Source organism: Ovis aries, chromosome 10 (assembly GCF_016772045.2).
Source record: "Ovis aries strain OAR_USU_Benz2616 breed Rambouillet chromosome 10, ARS-UI_Ramb_v3.0, whole genome shotgun sequence".
In the NCBI taxonomy this organism is placed as follows: domain Eukaryota; kingdom Metazoa; phylum Chordata; class Mammalia; order Artiodactyla; family Bovidae; genus Ovis; species Ovis aries.
In genome coordinates this window covers 2746931-2765524 of record NC_056063.1, presented here as the reverse complement: position 1 = coordinate 2765524, position 18594 = coordinate 2746931, and the positions used below count along the sequence as shown (strand labels likewise).

At 38.0% G+C, this 18594-nt stretch overlaps 1 protein-coding gene across 4 annotated transcripts in view; it reads right to left on the bottom strand.

Moving 5' to 3' along the window:
* Nucleotides 1–18594, bottom strand: part of DIAPH3 (diaphanous related formin 3) — a 571588-nt gene that overhangs the window by 295969 nt on the left and 257025 nt on the right. For all 4 annotated transcript variants that reach the window (XM_060394025.1, XM_060394029.1, XM_060394026.1 and 1 more), the window contains 2 exons: nt 13396–13490; nt 9328–9429 (listed from right to left, as the gene is read on the bottom strand). In XM_060394025.1, the coding sequence (XP_060250008.1) occupies nt 9328–9429; nt 13396–13490 (197 nt within the window). The remainder of the gene's footprint in view (nt 1–9327; nt 9430–13395; nt 13491–18594) is intronic.

Genomic DNA, 18594 nt, shown 5'->3' with positions numbered 1-18594 from the left:
TGATGTGTTTGTGCAGGTTCATGAAGTATCATAAATGTATCACTCTAGTGAAAGATATTGATAAAGAGGGAGGCAATGCATGTGCATACAGAAAATCTCTATAACTTGCCCCCAATTTTTCTGTGAACCTGTTTTCTAATAATTGTTGATAATTTCAAAGTATTACAAATTTTTATAGTCAGAAAATAAATTAAAATGTAAAATATCAAAAACAATTCTTAACTTCATTTTTATTTTACTATTCTTGCTATATATATTTTCCCTGCTTTCTGTTTATCTCTTTCGTTTTTCACATATTCACTTAGCCTGTATGGTGTAGCCACCACGTAGTGCAAGATAGACCATGGATCAGGAATATAAAGATGAGCATGGTATATTTCTGCCTGTCAAAAATCCCCAAGCATAAATGAAATCTGTGACATACTTATACTTCAGGGAAATAACAACCACCTAGAGATAAGTACCCGGCATTATGAAAACAAAGAGGAAGAATCCTGAATTATGCAAGGAATAACAGAGTGCTAGAGAAAAAAATTCCAGAGAGCATTTCCCAAAGCAGAGAAGAGGGGCAGCAGGCTGTGGACAGGCCTGGGCATGGGCCCTGAGAACACGGCAAGTGGTCTGGGAGATGAAGCACAGAACAGGCGAGACAAGAAGCAGGAGGAGCGGCTGTGGCTGCTCCTCAAAGACCTAAGGCTGGCGCCTGAGCGGGCAGGAAGGAGAGGCTCATGGAGATGTCTGAGGAAGCACTCAGGGCTGATGAGCATGTTCATTATCTTGATTATGGCGATGGTTTCATAAGTGTACTTATCAAAATGAATCGAATTCTACAAGTTTTAAATATATGCATTTTACTGTGTACTAATTATACGTCAATGAAGATTTTTTGTTAGTTTGTTTTTAAGGGATACTATTTTAAGAATTTTAGACATCCCTGTAAAAGTTATAGAAAGCAAGTGAAGTAGCTTAGGGAGTCAGTGAGGGATAGGAAGTGGCATTTCACTCATTCTACAACTTTACAGGATGTTCCACATCATCCAAGGAAAGACTTAATCAACTGCTATTTCCACGTACCTATACAACCACTAGACCACTGAGGTATGACCTAAAAAAATCCCTTATGATTAAGCAGTGGAAGTGAGAAATAGATTTAAGGGACTAGATCTGATAATCAGAGTGCCTGATGAACTATGGATGGAGGTTCATGACACTGTACAGGAGACACGAATCAAGACCATCCCCCAAAAAAAGAAATGCAAAAAAGCAAAATGGCTATCTGAGGAGGCCTTAACAATAGCTGTGAAAAGAAGACAAGCGAAAAGCAAAAGAGAAAAGGAAAGATATTTTCATTTGAATGGAGGGTTCTAAAGAATAGCAAGAAGAGATAAGAAAGCCTTTCTCAGCAATCAATGCAAAGAAATAGAAGAAAACAACAGAATGGGAAAGACTAGAGATCTTGTTAATAAAATCAGAGATACCAAGGGAACATTTCACGCAAAGATGGGCTCGATAAAGGACAGCAATGGTATGGACCTAACAGAAGCAGAAGATATTAAGAAGAGGTGGCAAGAACAGACAGAAGACGTTCTTCACGACCCAGATAATCACGATGGTGTGATCACTCATCTAGAGCCAGACATCCTGGAATGTGAAGTCAAGTGGGCCTTAGAAAGAATCACTACGAACAAAGCTAATGCGATAGGATTCCAATTGAGCTATTTCAAATCCTGGAAGATGATGCTGTGACAGTGCTGCACTCAATATGCCAGCAAATTTGGAAAACTGAGCAGTGGCCACAGGGCTGGAAAACATCAGTTTTCATTCCAATCTCAAAGAAAGGCAATGCCAAAGAATGCTCAAACTACCACACAATTGTACTCATCTCACACACTAGTAAAGTGACGATCAAAATTCTCCAAGCTAGGCTTCGGCAATATGTGAACTGTGAAATTCCAGATGTTCGAGCTCGTTTTAGAAAAGGCAGACGAACCAAGATCAAATTGCCAACATCCACTGAATCATCGAAAAAGCAAGAGAGTTTCAGAAAAACATCTATTTCTGCTTTCTTGACTACGCCAAAGCCTTTGACCGTGTGGATCACAATAAGCTGTGGAAAATTCTGAAAGAGATGGAAGTACCAGATCACCTGACCTGCCTCTTCAGAAACCTGTATGCAGGTGAGGAAGCAACAGTTAGAACTGGAGGTAGAACACCACACTGGTTCCAAATAGGAAAAGGAATACATCAAGGCTGTATATTGTCACTTGGCTTATTTAACTTATATGCAGAGTACATTATGAGAAACACTGGGCTGGAAGAAGCACAAGCTGGAATCAAGATTGCTGGGAGAATTATCAATCACCTCAGATATGCAGATGACATCGTCCTTATGGCAGAAAGTGAAGAGGAACTAGAAAGCCTCTTGATGAAAGTGAAAGCGGAGAGTGAAAAGTTGGCTTAAAGCTCAACATTCAGAAAACTAAGATCATGGCGTCTGTTCCCATCACTTCATGGCAAATAGATGGGGAAACAGTGTCAGACTTTATTTTTGGGGGCTCCAAAATCACTGCAGATGGTGATTGCAGCCATGAAATTAAAAGACGCTTACTCCTTGGAAGGAAAGTTATGACCAACCTAGACAGCATATTAAAAAGCAGAGATATTACTTTGCCAACAAAGGTCCGTCTAGTCAAGGCTATGGTTTTTCCAGTGGTCATGTATGGATGTGAGAGTTGGACTGTAAAGAAAGCTGAGAGCTGAAAAATTGATGGTTTTGAACTGTGGTGTTGGAAAAGACTCTTGAGAGTCCCTTGGACTGCAAGGAGATCCAACCAGTCCATTCTAAAGGAGATCAGCCCTGGGATTTCTTTGGAGGGAATGATGCTAAGGCTGAAACTCCAATACTTTGGCCACCTCATGCGAAGAGTTGACTCATTGGAAAAGACTGTGATGCTGGGAGGGATTGGGGGCAGGAAGAGAAGGGGACGACAGAGGAAGAGATGGCTGGATGGCATCACCAACTCGATGCACACGAGTCTGGGGGAATGACAGGAGTTGGTGATGGATAGGGAGGCCTGGCGTGCTGGGATTCCTGGGGTAGCAAAGAGTCAAACACAACTGAGCGACTGAACTGAATTATGTACAAAGGACTGAGCTTGTCCTAAAACACAGAACACTCCTTGAGTGAGGAACACGACTCTTCATTTTCATAATCAAACTTCAAAAATGTAGGATACAGAAGACATCATAAATAAACATGGAAAGACAAGTGAGAGGCAATAAGAAAATCTGTAAATATTTACAAAGGAATAACACATAGGTTATACAGGGAGCGTCTACAAGCTATAAGGAAAGAAAGATAATATAGTAAGAAAGTAAACCCAGGAAGAAATATAAATAACCAATGAATAAATAATAAATTGCATCAATCTCATTCAGTAGCCTAGAAATATAAAGTGAAAAAAAATCACAAGTGGAATAAAAAAGGTCATATTAAGTACTAGTGATGGTGCAAGAAAAAAATCCTCATGTATATTGTTCATAAAAATATAAATTGAGATAATTTCTAGAAGGTTAACTTGACAGGGATGACCAAGAATAACAGAAGTTTTCACCTAGGAATTCAAATTCTGCGACTTTTACAAAGAAACAATAATATTAATCACAAAAGCTAAGCCTTAGAAGAGTTTGGATTACAAGCTGATTTACACGTTATCAGTTCAGTTCAGTCGCTCAGTCGTGTCCGACTCCTTGCAACCCCATGAACTGCAGCACACCAGGCCTCCCTGTCCATCACCAACTCCTGGAGTTCACTCAGACTCACGGCCATCGAGTCGGTGATGTCATCCAGCCATCTCATCCTCTGTTGTCCCCTTCTCCTCCTGCCCCCAATCTCTCCCAGCATCAGAGTCTTTTCCAATGAGTCACTGCATCTATTTAATACTCAAAAGAATGCAGTGGAGGCAGACAGGACCACTCACCTGTGGCTGGCAGAATCGTGATTTCCCCAAATAGGGTCACAGACTAATCCCCAAAACTTCTGAATATGTTAACTTACAGGGCAGAAGCGAGATTGTGGATTTGATTCAGTTTAGATGCTTGATTATTCTAGATTAGCGAGTAGAAACCGAAGGTCCTTCTGAGGGTGGAGGAGAGCGCCAGGGAAGGCGGCATGACCCGATGACAAAAGGAGAAGTGAGCGTGATGGCAGACCGTAAGCCAGGCGTGTGGGCAGCCGCCAACGCGGGGAGGGCCAGGAGGAAACCCTTCCCAGAGCTCTCAGAAGAACACAATATTAACGACCCATTCCAGACTCCTGACCTCCAGGATTCTAAGACAATAAATTTATTTCGTTTCAAGCCACTAAGTCTGGGGTACTTTGTTACAGCAGCAACAGGAAACTAATGTAAGTTTCACAAATAAGGAAAGTGAGGTACAGGAAAATGAACAACTACCCAAGATCACAAAGCTTGTAAGGTTAATGTAGGATTTTAACCCAGAGTTCATGCACATAACCTCTATAAAACACTCCCTCCAAACACATACGCAAATCAGGTATGCCGAATTTTTTTTTTTAAACCTGGGGGAAAACAAAAACTAACCATCCTTCATTGAGGAAATAGTTATGGAAAAAGTCAAAATATCAGTAGGTGGCACAGTGGTAAAGAATCCGCCAACCAATGCAGGAGACTTAGGAGACAAGGGTTCAATCCTTGGGTCAGGAAGGCCCCCTGAAGTAGGAAATGGCAACCTGCTCCAGTATTCCTGCCTGGAAAATTTCATGGAAAGAACAGGCTGGCAGGCTATAGTCCATGAGGCTACAAAGAGTCAGACATGACTGAGCACAGCATGAAATACCATATAGGAATTTCAAAATATCACATCATAAAAACAAAATCTCCAAAACATATTTCACAGTGAAGTTTTAGAACAATGTGCAAATGAATATGCATACATTTGTAAATACAAAGAAACAGGATTGGAAAGCCAGCAAAACATTTAAAAAGATCATTTATATGGAATGCAGAGGGTAGTGAGATACAAGGAAACTTCTACATTGTATTCAATATTTTTATACATTATTTAAATGTTTTATAACAAGAATATTTAGGTGTATTTTAAAATGAGGCATTTTTAATGGAAGGAAATTTGCATGAACTTCTTACAACATGTTTTGGTTAAAAATAAAAGAGTCTCTACTGCACAAAGTTTAAAAGCCCTGCCCTGCAGTGACACCAAATGGTGGCAGATCAAAATACAGCACACAAACAAAACATTTGTTCAGCTCAACTTCCTGTAAACACTGCAATTCCTTTGAAGAAGTGGCAGCTTAACAGAACTAAATAATGTGGAGACAAATATTCAAAAGCTTAGAATTTTTAATCAAAGAAATTCTAGTATACCAACTTTCAAATGCAAATTTTAGGCCTCTTTCTAAGCTTCAGCTAAATCTTATGATCCCATTCAATATTTACATATCTTACTTCTCACACAGTTAACCAACTGTACCACTGTGAGCACAGTGATTTTACCTAATGGCTTATTGATCAAAAGATGACTGCAAATATAAAAAAATAGTCATACAACTAAAATCAGGTTCTTTCAACAGAAACCAGCCTTTGATGAGTAGATGCCATGATCTTCGTTTTCTGAATGTTGAGCTTTAAGCCAACTTTTTCACACTCCTCTTTTATTTTCATCAAGAGGCTTTTTAGTTCTTCTTCACTTTTTGCCATAAGGGTGGTATCATCTGCATATCTGAGGTGATTAATATTTCTCCTGGCAATCTTGATTCCAGCTTGTGCTTCTTCCAGTCCAGCGTTTCTCATGATGTACTCTGCATATAAGTTAAATCAGCAGGGTGACAATATACAGCTTTGACGTCCTCCTTTTCCTATTTGCAATCAGTCTGTTGCTCCATATCGAGTTCTAACTGTTGCTTCCTGACCTGCATACAGGTTTCTCAAGAGGCAGGTCAGGTCGTCTGGTATTCCCATCTCTTTCAGAATTTTCCAGAGTTTATTGTGATCCACATGGTCAAAGGCTTTGGCATAGTCAACAAAGCAGAAATAGATGTTTTTCTAGAACTTTCTTGCTTTTTCCATGATCCAGATACTTGTATGTAAGTAATATATGACAAAAGTAGAACATACTTCTAATTTAGATGTTGTGTTTTACATATTCTATTTGGTATTTTGTGACACAACACATAACATGTAGGACCTTAGTTACCTGAAGGTGAAGTCACTCAGTCGTGTCCAGCTCTTTGCGACCCCGTGGACTGTAGCCTACCAGGCTTCTCCGTCCATGGGATTCTCCAGACAAGAATATTGGAGTGGGTTACCATTTCTTTCTCCAGAGGATCTTCCCAACACAGGGATCAAATCCGGGTCTCCTGCATTGGAGGCAGATGCTCTAACCTCTGAGCCACCAGGGAAGCCCCAAGGGATCAAATCCACGCCCCCTGCATTGGACGGCTGGAGTCTTAACAACTGGACAGCCAAGAAGTCTCTCTATGTGGCCTTATTGACATTGATTATGAGGAGTTTGGACGTGTTACTTTCACAAACCACCTTTCTATGAAACAGAAATAATGGAGACAAACACTGATGTCCAGGTAAGCTGGATTTTGTTTGTTTGCTGTTTTACGTAATTCTTGTGTGGACTTAAAGCAGATTATATAATGCAAACAACCTTAGTGACTTTGTCCACTGTATCAAATTTGAGTTTTATTTAAATAGAATACATCTGTAATTCACATGAATGAAATTAATGAATTTATATAATTGGATAAAAGAAAAATGTAAACTGGCAACGAAAATAACTGGAGGGTTTTAACTGATTTATATAAAAATGAAAACAATGCTAGAAATGACAGTATCAGTACACAGAACCTGAAGATGAAACAGTTAACACCAGTCTATCTACGGTGAAAACAAGTAAAAAGGCAAGTTTCGATTCTATTTGGGGTGGAATGACCACCTCTGACTCTTCCTTGTTTGTGACTCTGAAGATTTTTCAGCCAAAAATGATTAGCACTTTAAACATAGGTTTAGTCAATAAGTAAAGGTTTTTCTACAAGAGCAAAGACTTGCAGGAATCTGCAGTTTAGTTTACCTCTAGTTAACAGCCTATCTTCAATATATACACAAGTATACACATGGTAATTATAATCAATTTCTTTAAACCAACAAATTATGGTATCATTTATATAATGTTGATAAACTGATAAGGCATCACTCTTTAAAGAATATGTGAACTCACTGAGTTTTTAAATTATAAAGAATAGAAAACGTCAGGCATCACATATGGTTCATCATTTTGGGGGTAACTCTCAACTGTTTAGAACTTTAGGCAAGTTTTCCTGTCTTTTGGGCAATGCGTGGGAGTTTTAGAAGTAGAGAGCCAGATTGAAAATGGTGAAAAACTGGAATGGAAAAAAAGATGAAGTGAAGAATATTACTATTTGCTACCCCCTTCCCCAAAAAACTTCATATAAAACTTCACATTTTTCTTCAACTGTCTTTCAACTTTCTTCATTAAAACAAATATATTCTAAGGTGTTAGTGTAACACAAACCAGAACTTGAAACAATATTTTCAGAAATGTTCATAATCAACAGATAATAGCAGATGGTTTTCAACAGTATCACTCTTGTTCTCTTTATATTCCATTTGTAGTCAGGTACAATCAGCATGGAATGTGTAGAGTCAAGGTCAAGTTCACATTGACATGTGTCTTAAAATCAAACTTATCATGTCTAAAGCCCTGGTATCTGGGAATATACTTATTTTAACTTTCTGACCCCTCTGAGTACAATACTTGTAAATCATGCCTCTTTGATGTGAACCCTCATTTTTCAAAGGCAGGCATACTCTGGCTCTTTAAATAAACCTAAAACACCTGCAAGTTAAGAGTTCACTCTTCTGTGACAATCAGCAGGAAAAACATGAAAATAGTTTTAAATCTCTGTGATGATATGCAACATAAAGAGTTTCGTGGTAAGTAGATATTTTCATATAAGTTTGTGTTTCATACTTAACATGGATAGGAGTATTTCAAAATTGTAATTTTACATGCTATGATTTTCATTCAGGAGTCAAAAAAGATGGACAAACATCAAAAATCTAAGCAGCTTGTGGTTAAAAATGTAACGCAAATTCTTCCTTGTCTCATATGGAAGATACTGTGTCACACAGGGATCAAGACAAAGACTGATCAGGTGACAGAAAATAAACAAGAAAATAAAGAAAAAGAGAGAGGGAGACAAGAGGATTAAAGAGCTCTCTGGAGAGACTCACGTTAAAAAAAAATAGCATTTTTCTAAAAATAATGTTTAAAAGTTTTATAATAAAAATTACAGGGCTATTAAGAGGAAAAACTTGTCTTTTTTTCTTTCTGAGTATGTGAACTTTGGGGGCAGGAAAGTCACTGCACAGAGGGCTGAGTAGATTGGATTTATGAAGAGACAAGAAGTTTAAAACCAAGTGCCAATAACATGCCAAATAATAGTATGCAAACATAGTCCTTTAGTAATCCAACCCAAGCTTTCAGAATTATAGAAATATGATGTTACAACGGCCCTGGAGGTTGGTAGTAACATAGCTGAAGACTCTAGGGGAAAAAATCTTATATATTAAAAAAAATGAAATAGTACTTTAAACATCATCATGATGGCTGAGGTATCCAACGTCAACATGATAATTTAATGGTAGAAGGTAAGAGCAGCAGAAGAGAAAACTTGATAAAAATCTTAAATTCAAGTTGCAACAGAGCTAACATATAACATTGAAAAGTCTTTTTTCATCTCTTTAGATCCCAACGTCTCTAAAATAGGAGGCTAGAAAAAGATGATTATCAAGGTGTCTTGAAGATTTTCTAAAATGCATTCATTTTTTCATCCTCATTGCCAAAAAGAAACTGTATTTCTAATTTTAGAGTCTAAAACATGAGAGGAACTGAAGTGATTGAGTAGAATGAGAAAGTGAAGCTACTCTTGCGATATGTTGGAACACACAGGTCCAGAATAAAACACAATCCCCTCTGGTCACACGAGTGCAGGTTTCATTTTACATTTTCACATTAAATAGAGAAGATAAAAAATCATGTTTGTGCTTTTGAAAGAACTCCCTGGACTTCATTTATGGTTAGAATTTCAACATATATTTTAAAATCAAGATAATTTTTCATAAATATCCTCAGATTAAGAAAAAAAAGCAAGGTGGACATCAAATGTTTGTGAATATTAACGATGTGAAAGCCTTACATTCTCTTTTCTCTGTGCACAGTACAGACATCCCCTCCAAAGAGAGCTGACAGGGTACTCACCACAACAGCAAACTGCTCGGGTTCACATAAGTTGCTATATTCACTCTGGTACTGAGATAGTGAATTCAACTGTTCTTGATCGGGAAGATGCTTTATTAAGTTCTAAAATTAAAACCAAAGGAAAATATCTTCATTAATGTCCTTCTTAAATTCTAGGAAAATTTATTAATAAACTGTGACAAGGAAATCACTGATTGAGTTAATCTTCTGTTTTATTTCTAGTTAACTTCCCAAATACTAAGCCTTAAGCTTTAGTCTCTGTATCTTGAAAGCAACTAATTTTCCTCTTCTCTATCCAGGATTATTACATATTCAAATCAAGCACTACTCAATGTTTATTTGATTAGCTATATAATTGAGAAAGGAGAATTCAACCTATACCAAAGAAAGAGCTTTCTCACCTGGATAAATGTGATCAATTACGTTTTAGCTACTGGGAATTAAATGTCAGAAGTTTTCAGGCAAAGCCAAACATATTTTAGCACTTCACTCAGGGGGATAAAAGAGATCATATTCTTCTAACAGGCAAGAGAAAGAATAGAAAAGAAATCAAGGGAATTTTAATGATAGCACTTGCAAGATTTAACCAGTATGATTACAGTTTTAATAATAAAGATATCTCTAAAACAAGACAACGTAAGTTTTCTGATGTGAAAGAAAACTTGAAAAGGCACTGAAGACACAGGACGATGAACCTTGCAGATAAACGAATACAGAGAGAACACAGGTGCCATGGCTGCCATGGCCTTTGCCTCAATCATCTGCAGCTCAGAAAGGGAATACACACAATTATGCTTCCTTGTTAGAACTTGTATGATTAAACCATCCCTTTGACAAAGTCTATGTAGATCCTCTGTATCAAAATATGATTGATAATAATAGTATTATAGCAAATTAGTATACTGACATTAAAATTAACAAAAAGAGTGGTTGATGCTCACAATTCCAAATTACAGCATAAGTAAACTCTGTACAAGCCCAAAGTCAAATTCAAATTATAATTAAGCCTATATCATGCGAGGCTTAAATATATATATTTTAGGAAGTATATTTAATGAAAATATATATATTTAAGGGAAAAAATCCCCAATGGTGTTATTAGTTAAAAAATGATGTTAGAGAATGTTATATATCAAAGAGTTAGATCAAAGAACAAGTTTCTCACTCACTGTGTACCTTTGGACAAAAACTTGATTGACTGGCCAAAAACAAACAAAAAAGTGGCAATTTAAGATTATCTCTAAAAAAAAAATTAGACATTAATACTACCAAACTGAATAAAAACAATAAAGGAATATGATTTTCCCTTATAAATAGAAGTTTTCTCAGTAAAACTGCCTAAGACCAGAAGACTTGATTATTAATAAAAGACTCAGTTTCTTTTAATCAGCTGACCTATTTATTACACTGAATTTCTTCAGCATCTATTTAGATAACCATAAAATCACCTTGAATATTTTTAGTTAATATATACTTAAATTTTAATCTTTCATCACAAATTCATTACTTTTTCACTTCATTATTTTTGTCTTCTAAAGTAATAAAACTATTAGATTTGTAAAATTACAGGCCCAACATTCCTTTGTTATTTCCCATCCCAAGTTCCTCTCAAAATAAAGTCTTCAAAGTTGCCCCACACAGCTTTTCTCTCACAGGATCCCTTTGCCTATATACATGCCATATTCACTGGAAGGACTGATGCTGAAGCTGAGACTCCAATACTTTGGCCACCTGATGTGAAGAGCTGACGCATTTGAAAAGACCCTGATGCTGGGAAAGACTGAGGGCAGGAAGAGAAGGGGAGGAGAGAGAATGAGATAGTTGGATGACATCACCGACTCAATGGACATGAGTTGGTGATGGACAGGGAGGCCTGGCATGCTGCAGTCCCTGGGGTCACAAAGAGTCAGACATGACTGAGTGACTGAACTGAACTGAACTAATTCAACCTTTAAGGATCTTTACGCACACATTTAGGCTTCCCTGTTGGCTCAGACAATAAAGAATCTGCCTGCAATGCAGGAGACCTGAGTTCGATCCCTGGGTCGGGAAAATCCCCTGGAGAAGAAAACGGCAACCCACTCCGTATTCTTGCCTGGAGAGCCTGGCAGGCTACAGTTCATGGGGTCACAGAGCTGGACATGACTGAGAGACTCACACACACACACACACACACTCATACACTATCTAGGGCTAACAATCTCAATACAGCCAGGTTTACCTTGTATTATAATCATATATATAAATTACACACACACACACACACACACACACACACACATGCCATCTCCCTTGCCACACTATAAACTCCACAAAGGTAAAGTTTGTGTCTGATCAAGCCTATACCTGAGTGAGCCTAACACCATTCCGTCATATGGTAAGCACTATAAAATACGTGCTCAAGTAATTAATGATTATTAACAAAGTACTGCTTTTTCTATGCTCTGTTCAAAATAGGCAAGTTCTTCACTTTACAATTAGAAGGTATTTTTAAAATTAAAAATAAGACTTCAAACAGCATGAAATTCTTATTTTTTAATGAATGCATATGTCCAAAGTAAATTTTTAGATTTTCAATTCTTAAGATTTGTTTTACATTTAGCAAGTGTGGTAAGCAGAATGATGATCCAACCCCAATAAGAGCTCTACATTTAATTCCCAGAACTTATTAAATATTAACTTACACAACAAAGGGAATCAGAGTTTAAAATGGAATTAAGTTGCTATCGCTGACCCTAAACCTGAGAGATTATCCTGGATTATCTGGATGTGCCCAATGGAATCACAAAGGTCTTAAAACGTGGAAGAGGGAGAGCACAATAGTAGGAGGAAGATGTGAACAGAGGACACCTCTACAAGGTTTCTGTGAACAGAGGAACAGAGCTTCAGAGTCACTGGCTGAGAAACTGAAGGAGCGTGTCCACCAGCCAAGGAATGCGGGCAGTCACAAGGGGCCGGAAAACAGAAACAGCTGGAAGCCTCCAGAGAGGGATGCAAGGTGGCTAACACCTGGACTCTGGCACAATAAGGCCACACCAGACTTCTGTTCTACAAAAATGCAATATATTTGTTTTATAGTAAGCCACTAAATTTGTGGTAAATTGTTAAAACAGTAATAGAGAAGTAATATGTTAATAAATTATGTGGAACTGAATGTTCTTCAGATATGAATTTTAAAATCCAAACTTTTTTCCACTCAAACAACAAAAGACATGATCATGCAAAATATTCATATAATCAAGTTAAAAGTTACTGTCTAAATATAAATATTTATATATTTATAATATTTACAAATGCATTATAAAAACTACATATGCATTAAGTAGAAACATTTTAGTGAAAGAACTTGGAAATCTACTCCCAGGAACAAAGCACATTCACAATCAAAAGGAATAAAGACAAAACTATGAGAAGCTGCTGGAGGAAAAACACGCTTGAAGAAAGGTTGTTGAGTTAGGTAGTTTAAAGAGTCTGAGACTTAGCACAAGTCACTGATGGGATTATATATTCACACCACATTTAGAAGACAGGACAGAAAAAACCAAGAAGTTCCAGCCTTCTGAATGACTCAGAATACTACGCAAACAATTTCTAGTATTCATGGAAACACAAATGACTCAAGTAAGGATTGTTAGTAACGGTAACTCTAAATAAAGAGAAAACTCTCTCAATCTTCTTTACCAAACAAAAATACAACTTTATAAGACATACAAGCCCAAGAAAATCATATTCTACAAGGATCATACAAATAAATTTAAATTAGCATATTATTAGACTTAACTGTAAAAAAAAATAAACATACATGTAAAAGTAAACAATCTGCCTTTCAGAAACAGTCATTTAAAATAACTGAAATGTAATCATTTGATAGCATTATATTTAGTTTGCAGTTAAGAGAACATGCAAAGCTCTATCTCCTGGCAACGCAGAAGTTATGCTAAAAGTAATTATGCAGCGAAGATTTTCCAGTTGAATGATTTGGTTTAATAATTTTGCTTCACTTACAGATTTCTGCTTAATGAGAAGCCTGCAATGAAATATAGGAATTTAAGCTCTCTGTTTGTTTACCTGAATCATAGACTCTGCCAACTGTGTTTCATCCACTTCCAATATCATCATTTTGATTTCCTCGTATGGCACCCGGAAAGAGCTCAGGAAGATTGCTAAGAGGAGGGAAAAAAAAGAGCCATAGTAAAGAAGGTAAGAAAAGAATATTTTATAAATTTATTCATTTTTCTTTTTTTAATATAAATTTCCCCTGTATGCAAGACAGCAAAAGAGACACAGATGTATAAATTATTTATTTTTAATTGAAGGATAACTGCTTTACAGATGTAAGAAAAGAATCTGAGATGTACTTTTATATATAAAATAAAAAATGATTCATAAAAGAGAAATTTTAAATACTCAATATAATTACTGTGGAGTAATCTTTCAGTAACACATTTATTACTCTTCCTCAGTTTTAGAACTACATTTAAACAACAATTCTATATTATTATGTTGGTTCTGAGGATGATTTTTAATGCTTAGTTATTAGCCTAATATAGGAATGGTGCCAATTTTGATATGATTTTTTAAAAACTGAAATGGCTTAGTACACTATAGAGGTATCATATTGTAATGAAAAGAACCATAAAACCCCAATATGTATATATAATATTTATCTAGACGTGTGTGTTATTAGTCTACATAGTATCTTCTGCCCTTAGTAAATAGTTAAAAAAAATTTTTTTTTCCAGAAAATTGCTTAACATATGACCCAGCAACCCCACTACTGGGCATATACCCTCAGGAAACCATAATGGAAAAAGACACATGTAGCCCAATGTTCACCACAGCACTATTTACAATAGCAGGACATGGAAGCAACTTGCACGTCCACTGACAGATGAATGTATGAAGAAGCTGTGGTACATATGCACAATGAAATATTCCTCAGCTATAAAAAGAAATGCACTTGAGTCAGTTCTAATTAGGTGGCTGAACCTATAGCCTATTTTACAGAGTGAAGTAAGTCAGACAGAGAATGACAAATATCATACGTTAATGCATATCTATGGAATCTAGAAAGCTGGTACTGATGATCCTATTTTCAGGGAAACAAAGGAGATGCAGACATAAAGGACAGACTTTTGCACACAGCGGGGGAAGGAGAGGGTGAGACGATTTGAGAGAGTCACACTGAAACACACATTTTCAGATATAATAAATAGCTAGCGGGAATCTCCTATATGACTCAGGGAGCCCAAAGTCAGTGCTCCATGAGAACCTAGAGGGGTAGGGTGGGAGGGAGGCAGAGGGAGGTTCAGGAGGGAGGGGACAGATGTACACCTATGGCTGATTCATGCTGACGTAGGGCAGAAACAATCATGATATTGTAAAGCAATCATCCTCTAATTAAAAACAAAATTTAAACAAAAAAAAAAACTGCTAAGCAGTGCACAACACTTTTATAAGTCATAAGAGCACCCTCATGTTCAGACAATATGCCAGAGAATTACATTCTGCATGCAACTAAAGCTTAAATATGCAATATTAAAACACAAATTTTAATGGAAACTATCCAAATGGACTAGAAGGGATAAAATGCTATTACTGAGAATTCAACATTATTTACATTTTTTATACCTTACATGGGCTTCCCTGTGGCTCAGATGATAATCTGATTGCAATGCAGGAGACCTGGGTTTGATCTCTGGGTGGAAAAGATCTTCTGGAGAAGGGATCTGGCTCCTCTGTCCATGGAATTCTCCAGGCAAGAATACCAGCAGCTAACCACTCCAATATTCTTCTACTATCCACATCCATATACATCCACTAATTCCATGGACAGAGGAGCCTGGTGGGTTACAGTCCATGGGGTCAGAAAGAACTGGACACAACTGATCAACTAACACACTCATACTTCATAAATCTAATGTTCAAACCCAACGATCTTCTCAAAAGTTACTGAAGTGTATAAGAATATCTTCAGAGCATTAGATTTAATGTTTTACTGGTTCAGCCTTATTCTGCTACTATTGTTTCTTCTCTCCAGTGACAGATGTTACTTCTTGAACACACTCAGACCTCATTACCACTACCCGCTACTTTTATATACCAAACTTGTAACATTTTATTTGTAGGTATTTTCATATAAAAACACTATTTTTCATGAGATTGAGAAAACATGATCCTTCTTTCTTGGAGTAAGACTATATTCCTGAGGATACCATGGATCAACTAGAGATGAATAATAAGAACATCATTTGTGTTCTTATCATTAGCTTTATTCACACATATTGAACTCAACTGTAAATGTGGGATATGCTGCTAGAAATAATAATATGTATAATCTTCAATAATGCAAGAACAAGAAGGAACAAATGGGCTAAATGATACTGCAAAAGAGATTTCTGGAATTACTAAAGGATAATCCATCAGTAGACACTAGATAGCACAAAAATATAATACTCGATGGACTTGAGTCTGAGTGAACTCTGGGAGTTGGTGATGGACAGGGAGGCCTGGCGTGCTGCGATTCATGGGGTCGCAAAGAGGCGGACAAAACTGAGCGACTGAACTGAAGCAGAGATGCTCTCCAAACCACAAAGACAAGAGATGGAAAAATACTAAGTTAAGAGACACGGAATATGATTAAGGACACCTAAAAATGTTGTCTTGGAGTTCTGAAAGGAACACACACACACACACACACACACACACACACACACACCCCAGGAAAGAAGCATATTTAAAGAGAAAATGTCACTTTCCAAAATTTTAGAGAGACAAATAATCAGAACAAGGAAGCTAAACAAGTCCTAATCACAGTATTTTTTTTCTTTAAAGCTACACTAGCTTCTTGTACTCTAAGTATTAGAGAGGTGGTAGAGTAGGAACACTCAAAAGCTCTGATACTGGAAGAAAAAACTGGTACAAATGCAGAACCGCTATATACTTATAGTAGCAGTTGTTGTTCAGTTGCTAGGTCATATCCCACAGACTATTGTCTGGAGCCGCGTTAGGCCTTACTGACAAAATAGAGGCATGGCCCTAAACCCCCTCCCTTTGTTCCATAGGCACAGATCCGGAATGAAGGAGTTAGGCTTTGTGATTCTGACTTTTGTTTTCCTTTCCTCAGCTGAGTTGACGGAAGAGAGTATTAAGGTGCTTATTGTTTTTCAGAGGAGCAGGAGAAGGCATAAAGCCTTCTGCAGCTGTGCTCAAAGAATAATCCATAAAGTTAATCACTGACATTTAACTTTTACAAAAGAGTGTTCCAGGGTGAGCACAGAGGCCACAGCTTAAGACCATGGGAGGGATTCCTATCTGAAGTCTATTTGTGAGAAAAGTGTTTATGGCAAAGGAGTTTGCTGAATTATAAGACTTGAAAGTGAAAGTGAAGTCGTTCAGTCGTGTCCAACTCTTTGCGACCCCATGGACTGTAGCCCACCACGCTCCTCCATCGATGGAATTATCCAGGCAAGAGTACTGGAGTGGGATGCCATTTCCTTCTCCAGAGGATCTTCCCGACCCAGGGATCGAACCCGGGGCTTCGGAATAATTAAAATAGCTAGAAGCTAAAGATTTAAGGATTGCTGTAATGTTACAATATTATACTATAGCTTATAAAAATTAGGGACGTTAGAGATATTATTAGCTAGAAGCCCTTTCTAAGAAATAGTGAACTTAGGATACGAGGGGCAAACAGGACTTAGAAAGACAAGAAATAAACTGAGGAACGTGGTATGCAGCCCAGACATTAACATAAGTTACAGTGTATTCACAAGGACCCATGAGAAAAAGTAGATAAGAGAACTGCTGAGGAAGGAGATCCTTTTGAGGGGCAACAGTGATTCTTGGAGAAAAATAAACCTGGGTCAATGGGGAAAAATATCAGACCTGCGATCTAATGCCTCTGTAAAACTATAAAAGAGAATCATAAGCCTGAAAATAAACAGGCAGTCCAAGGAAACTGAGAGGCTGCCTCAGATTCTCTCGCCGACACCGCCCATCCCTTCAGGTTGAATCCCTGGCTGCTGGAGCTGAACTCCGGCAGACTACAACCTGCCAGGCTCCTGTGCCCATGAGATTTCCCAGGCAAGACTGGTTGGCCATTTCCTTCTCCAGGGGATCTTCCCAACCCAGGGATCAAACCCATGTCTTCCGTATTCGCAAGCAAATTTTTTACCACTTCAGGAAGTGCTATACTCAAAGCAGAGGTTACCAAACTTTTTCTATAAATGGCCACACTGGTAAATGTTTTAGGTTTTATGAGCCTATACAATCTGTTAAAACTACTCAACTCTACTATTGCATCTACAAAGCAGCCATAGTAGTAATGACAGTGTTAGTAACTCAGTCATGTCCAACGCTTTGCAACCTCATGAACTGTAGCCTACCCTGCCCCTCTGTCCATGGAATTCTCCAGGCCAGAATACTGGAGTGGGTTGCCATTCCCTTCTCCAGGGGATCTTCCCAAACCAGGGATCGAACCCAAGTCTCCTGCAGGCAGATTCTTACTGTGTGGTAAACGATTAAGATTACCCAAGTGAGGACTGGTTTCTATGAGGTACTCTGTAAGCCCATGGAATGTCCTACATAATAAGACTGTCTTTGTTTACTAGGAGAATTGGGCCACAATGTATTAGCCTGAACTGTGGAGAGTCTGGAAATTAAGGTCAAACATACGGGTGACCAGCTATATCAAGACCCAGTGTAAACTAAATACCAAGGCTTGGGTCTCTGATGGCAATAACCTGTCAGAAGTGTCCCCCATCACTGCTGGGAGAAGGCACTGCTGTCCTTGTCACCACTGGGAGAGGACAACTGCAATGCCATGCTTACAACTCTCCTGGACTCTGCCCCACGGGCCTTTTCCCTTTGCCAATTACAACCTGTATCATTTTGTTGTAATAACCATGAAACAGCTGTCAGTCAATTCTATGAGTCCTTCAAACAAATCATCAACCTTAAGAGTGGTCCTTCAGCTCAGTTCAGTCGCTCAGTTGTGTCCAACTCTTTGCGACCCCATGAATCGCAGCACGCCAGGCCTCCCTGTCCATCACCAACTCCCAGAGTTCACTCAGATTCATGTCCATTGAGTCAGTGATGCCATCCAGCCATCTCATCCTCAGTTGTCCCTTTCTCCTCCTGCCCCCAATCCCTCCCAGCATCACAGTCTTTTCCAATGAGTCAACTCTTCGCATGAGGTGGCCAAAGTCCTGGAGTTTCAGCTTTAACATCATTCCTTCCAAAGAAATCCCAGGGCTGATCTCCTTC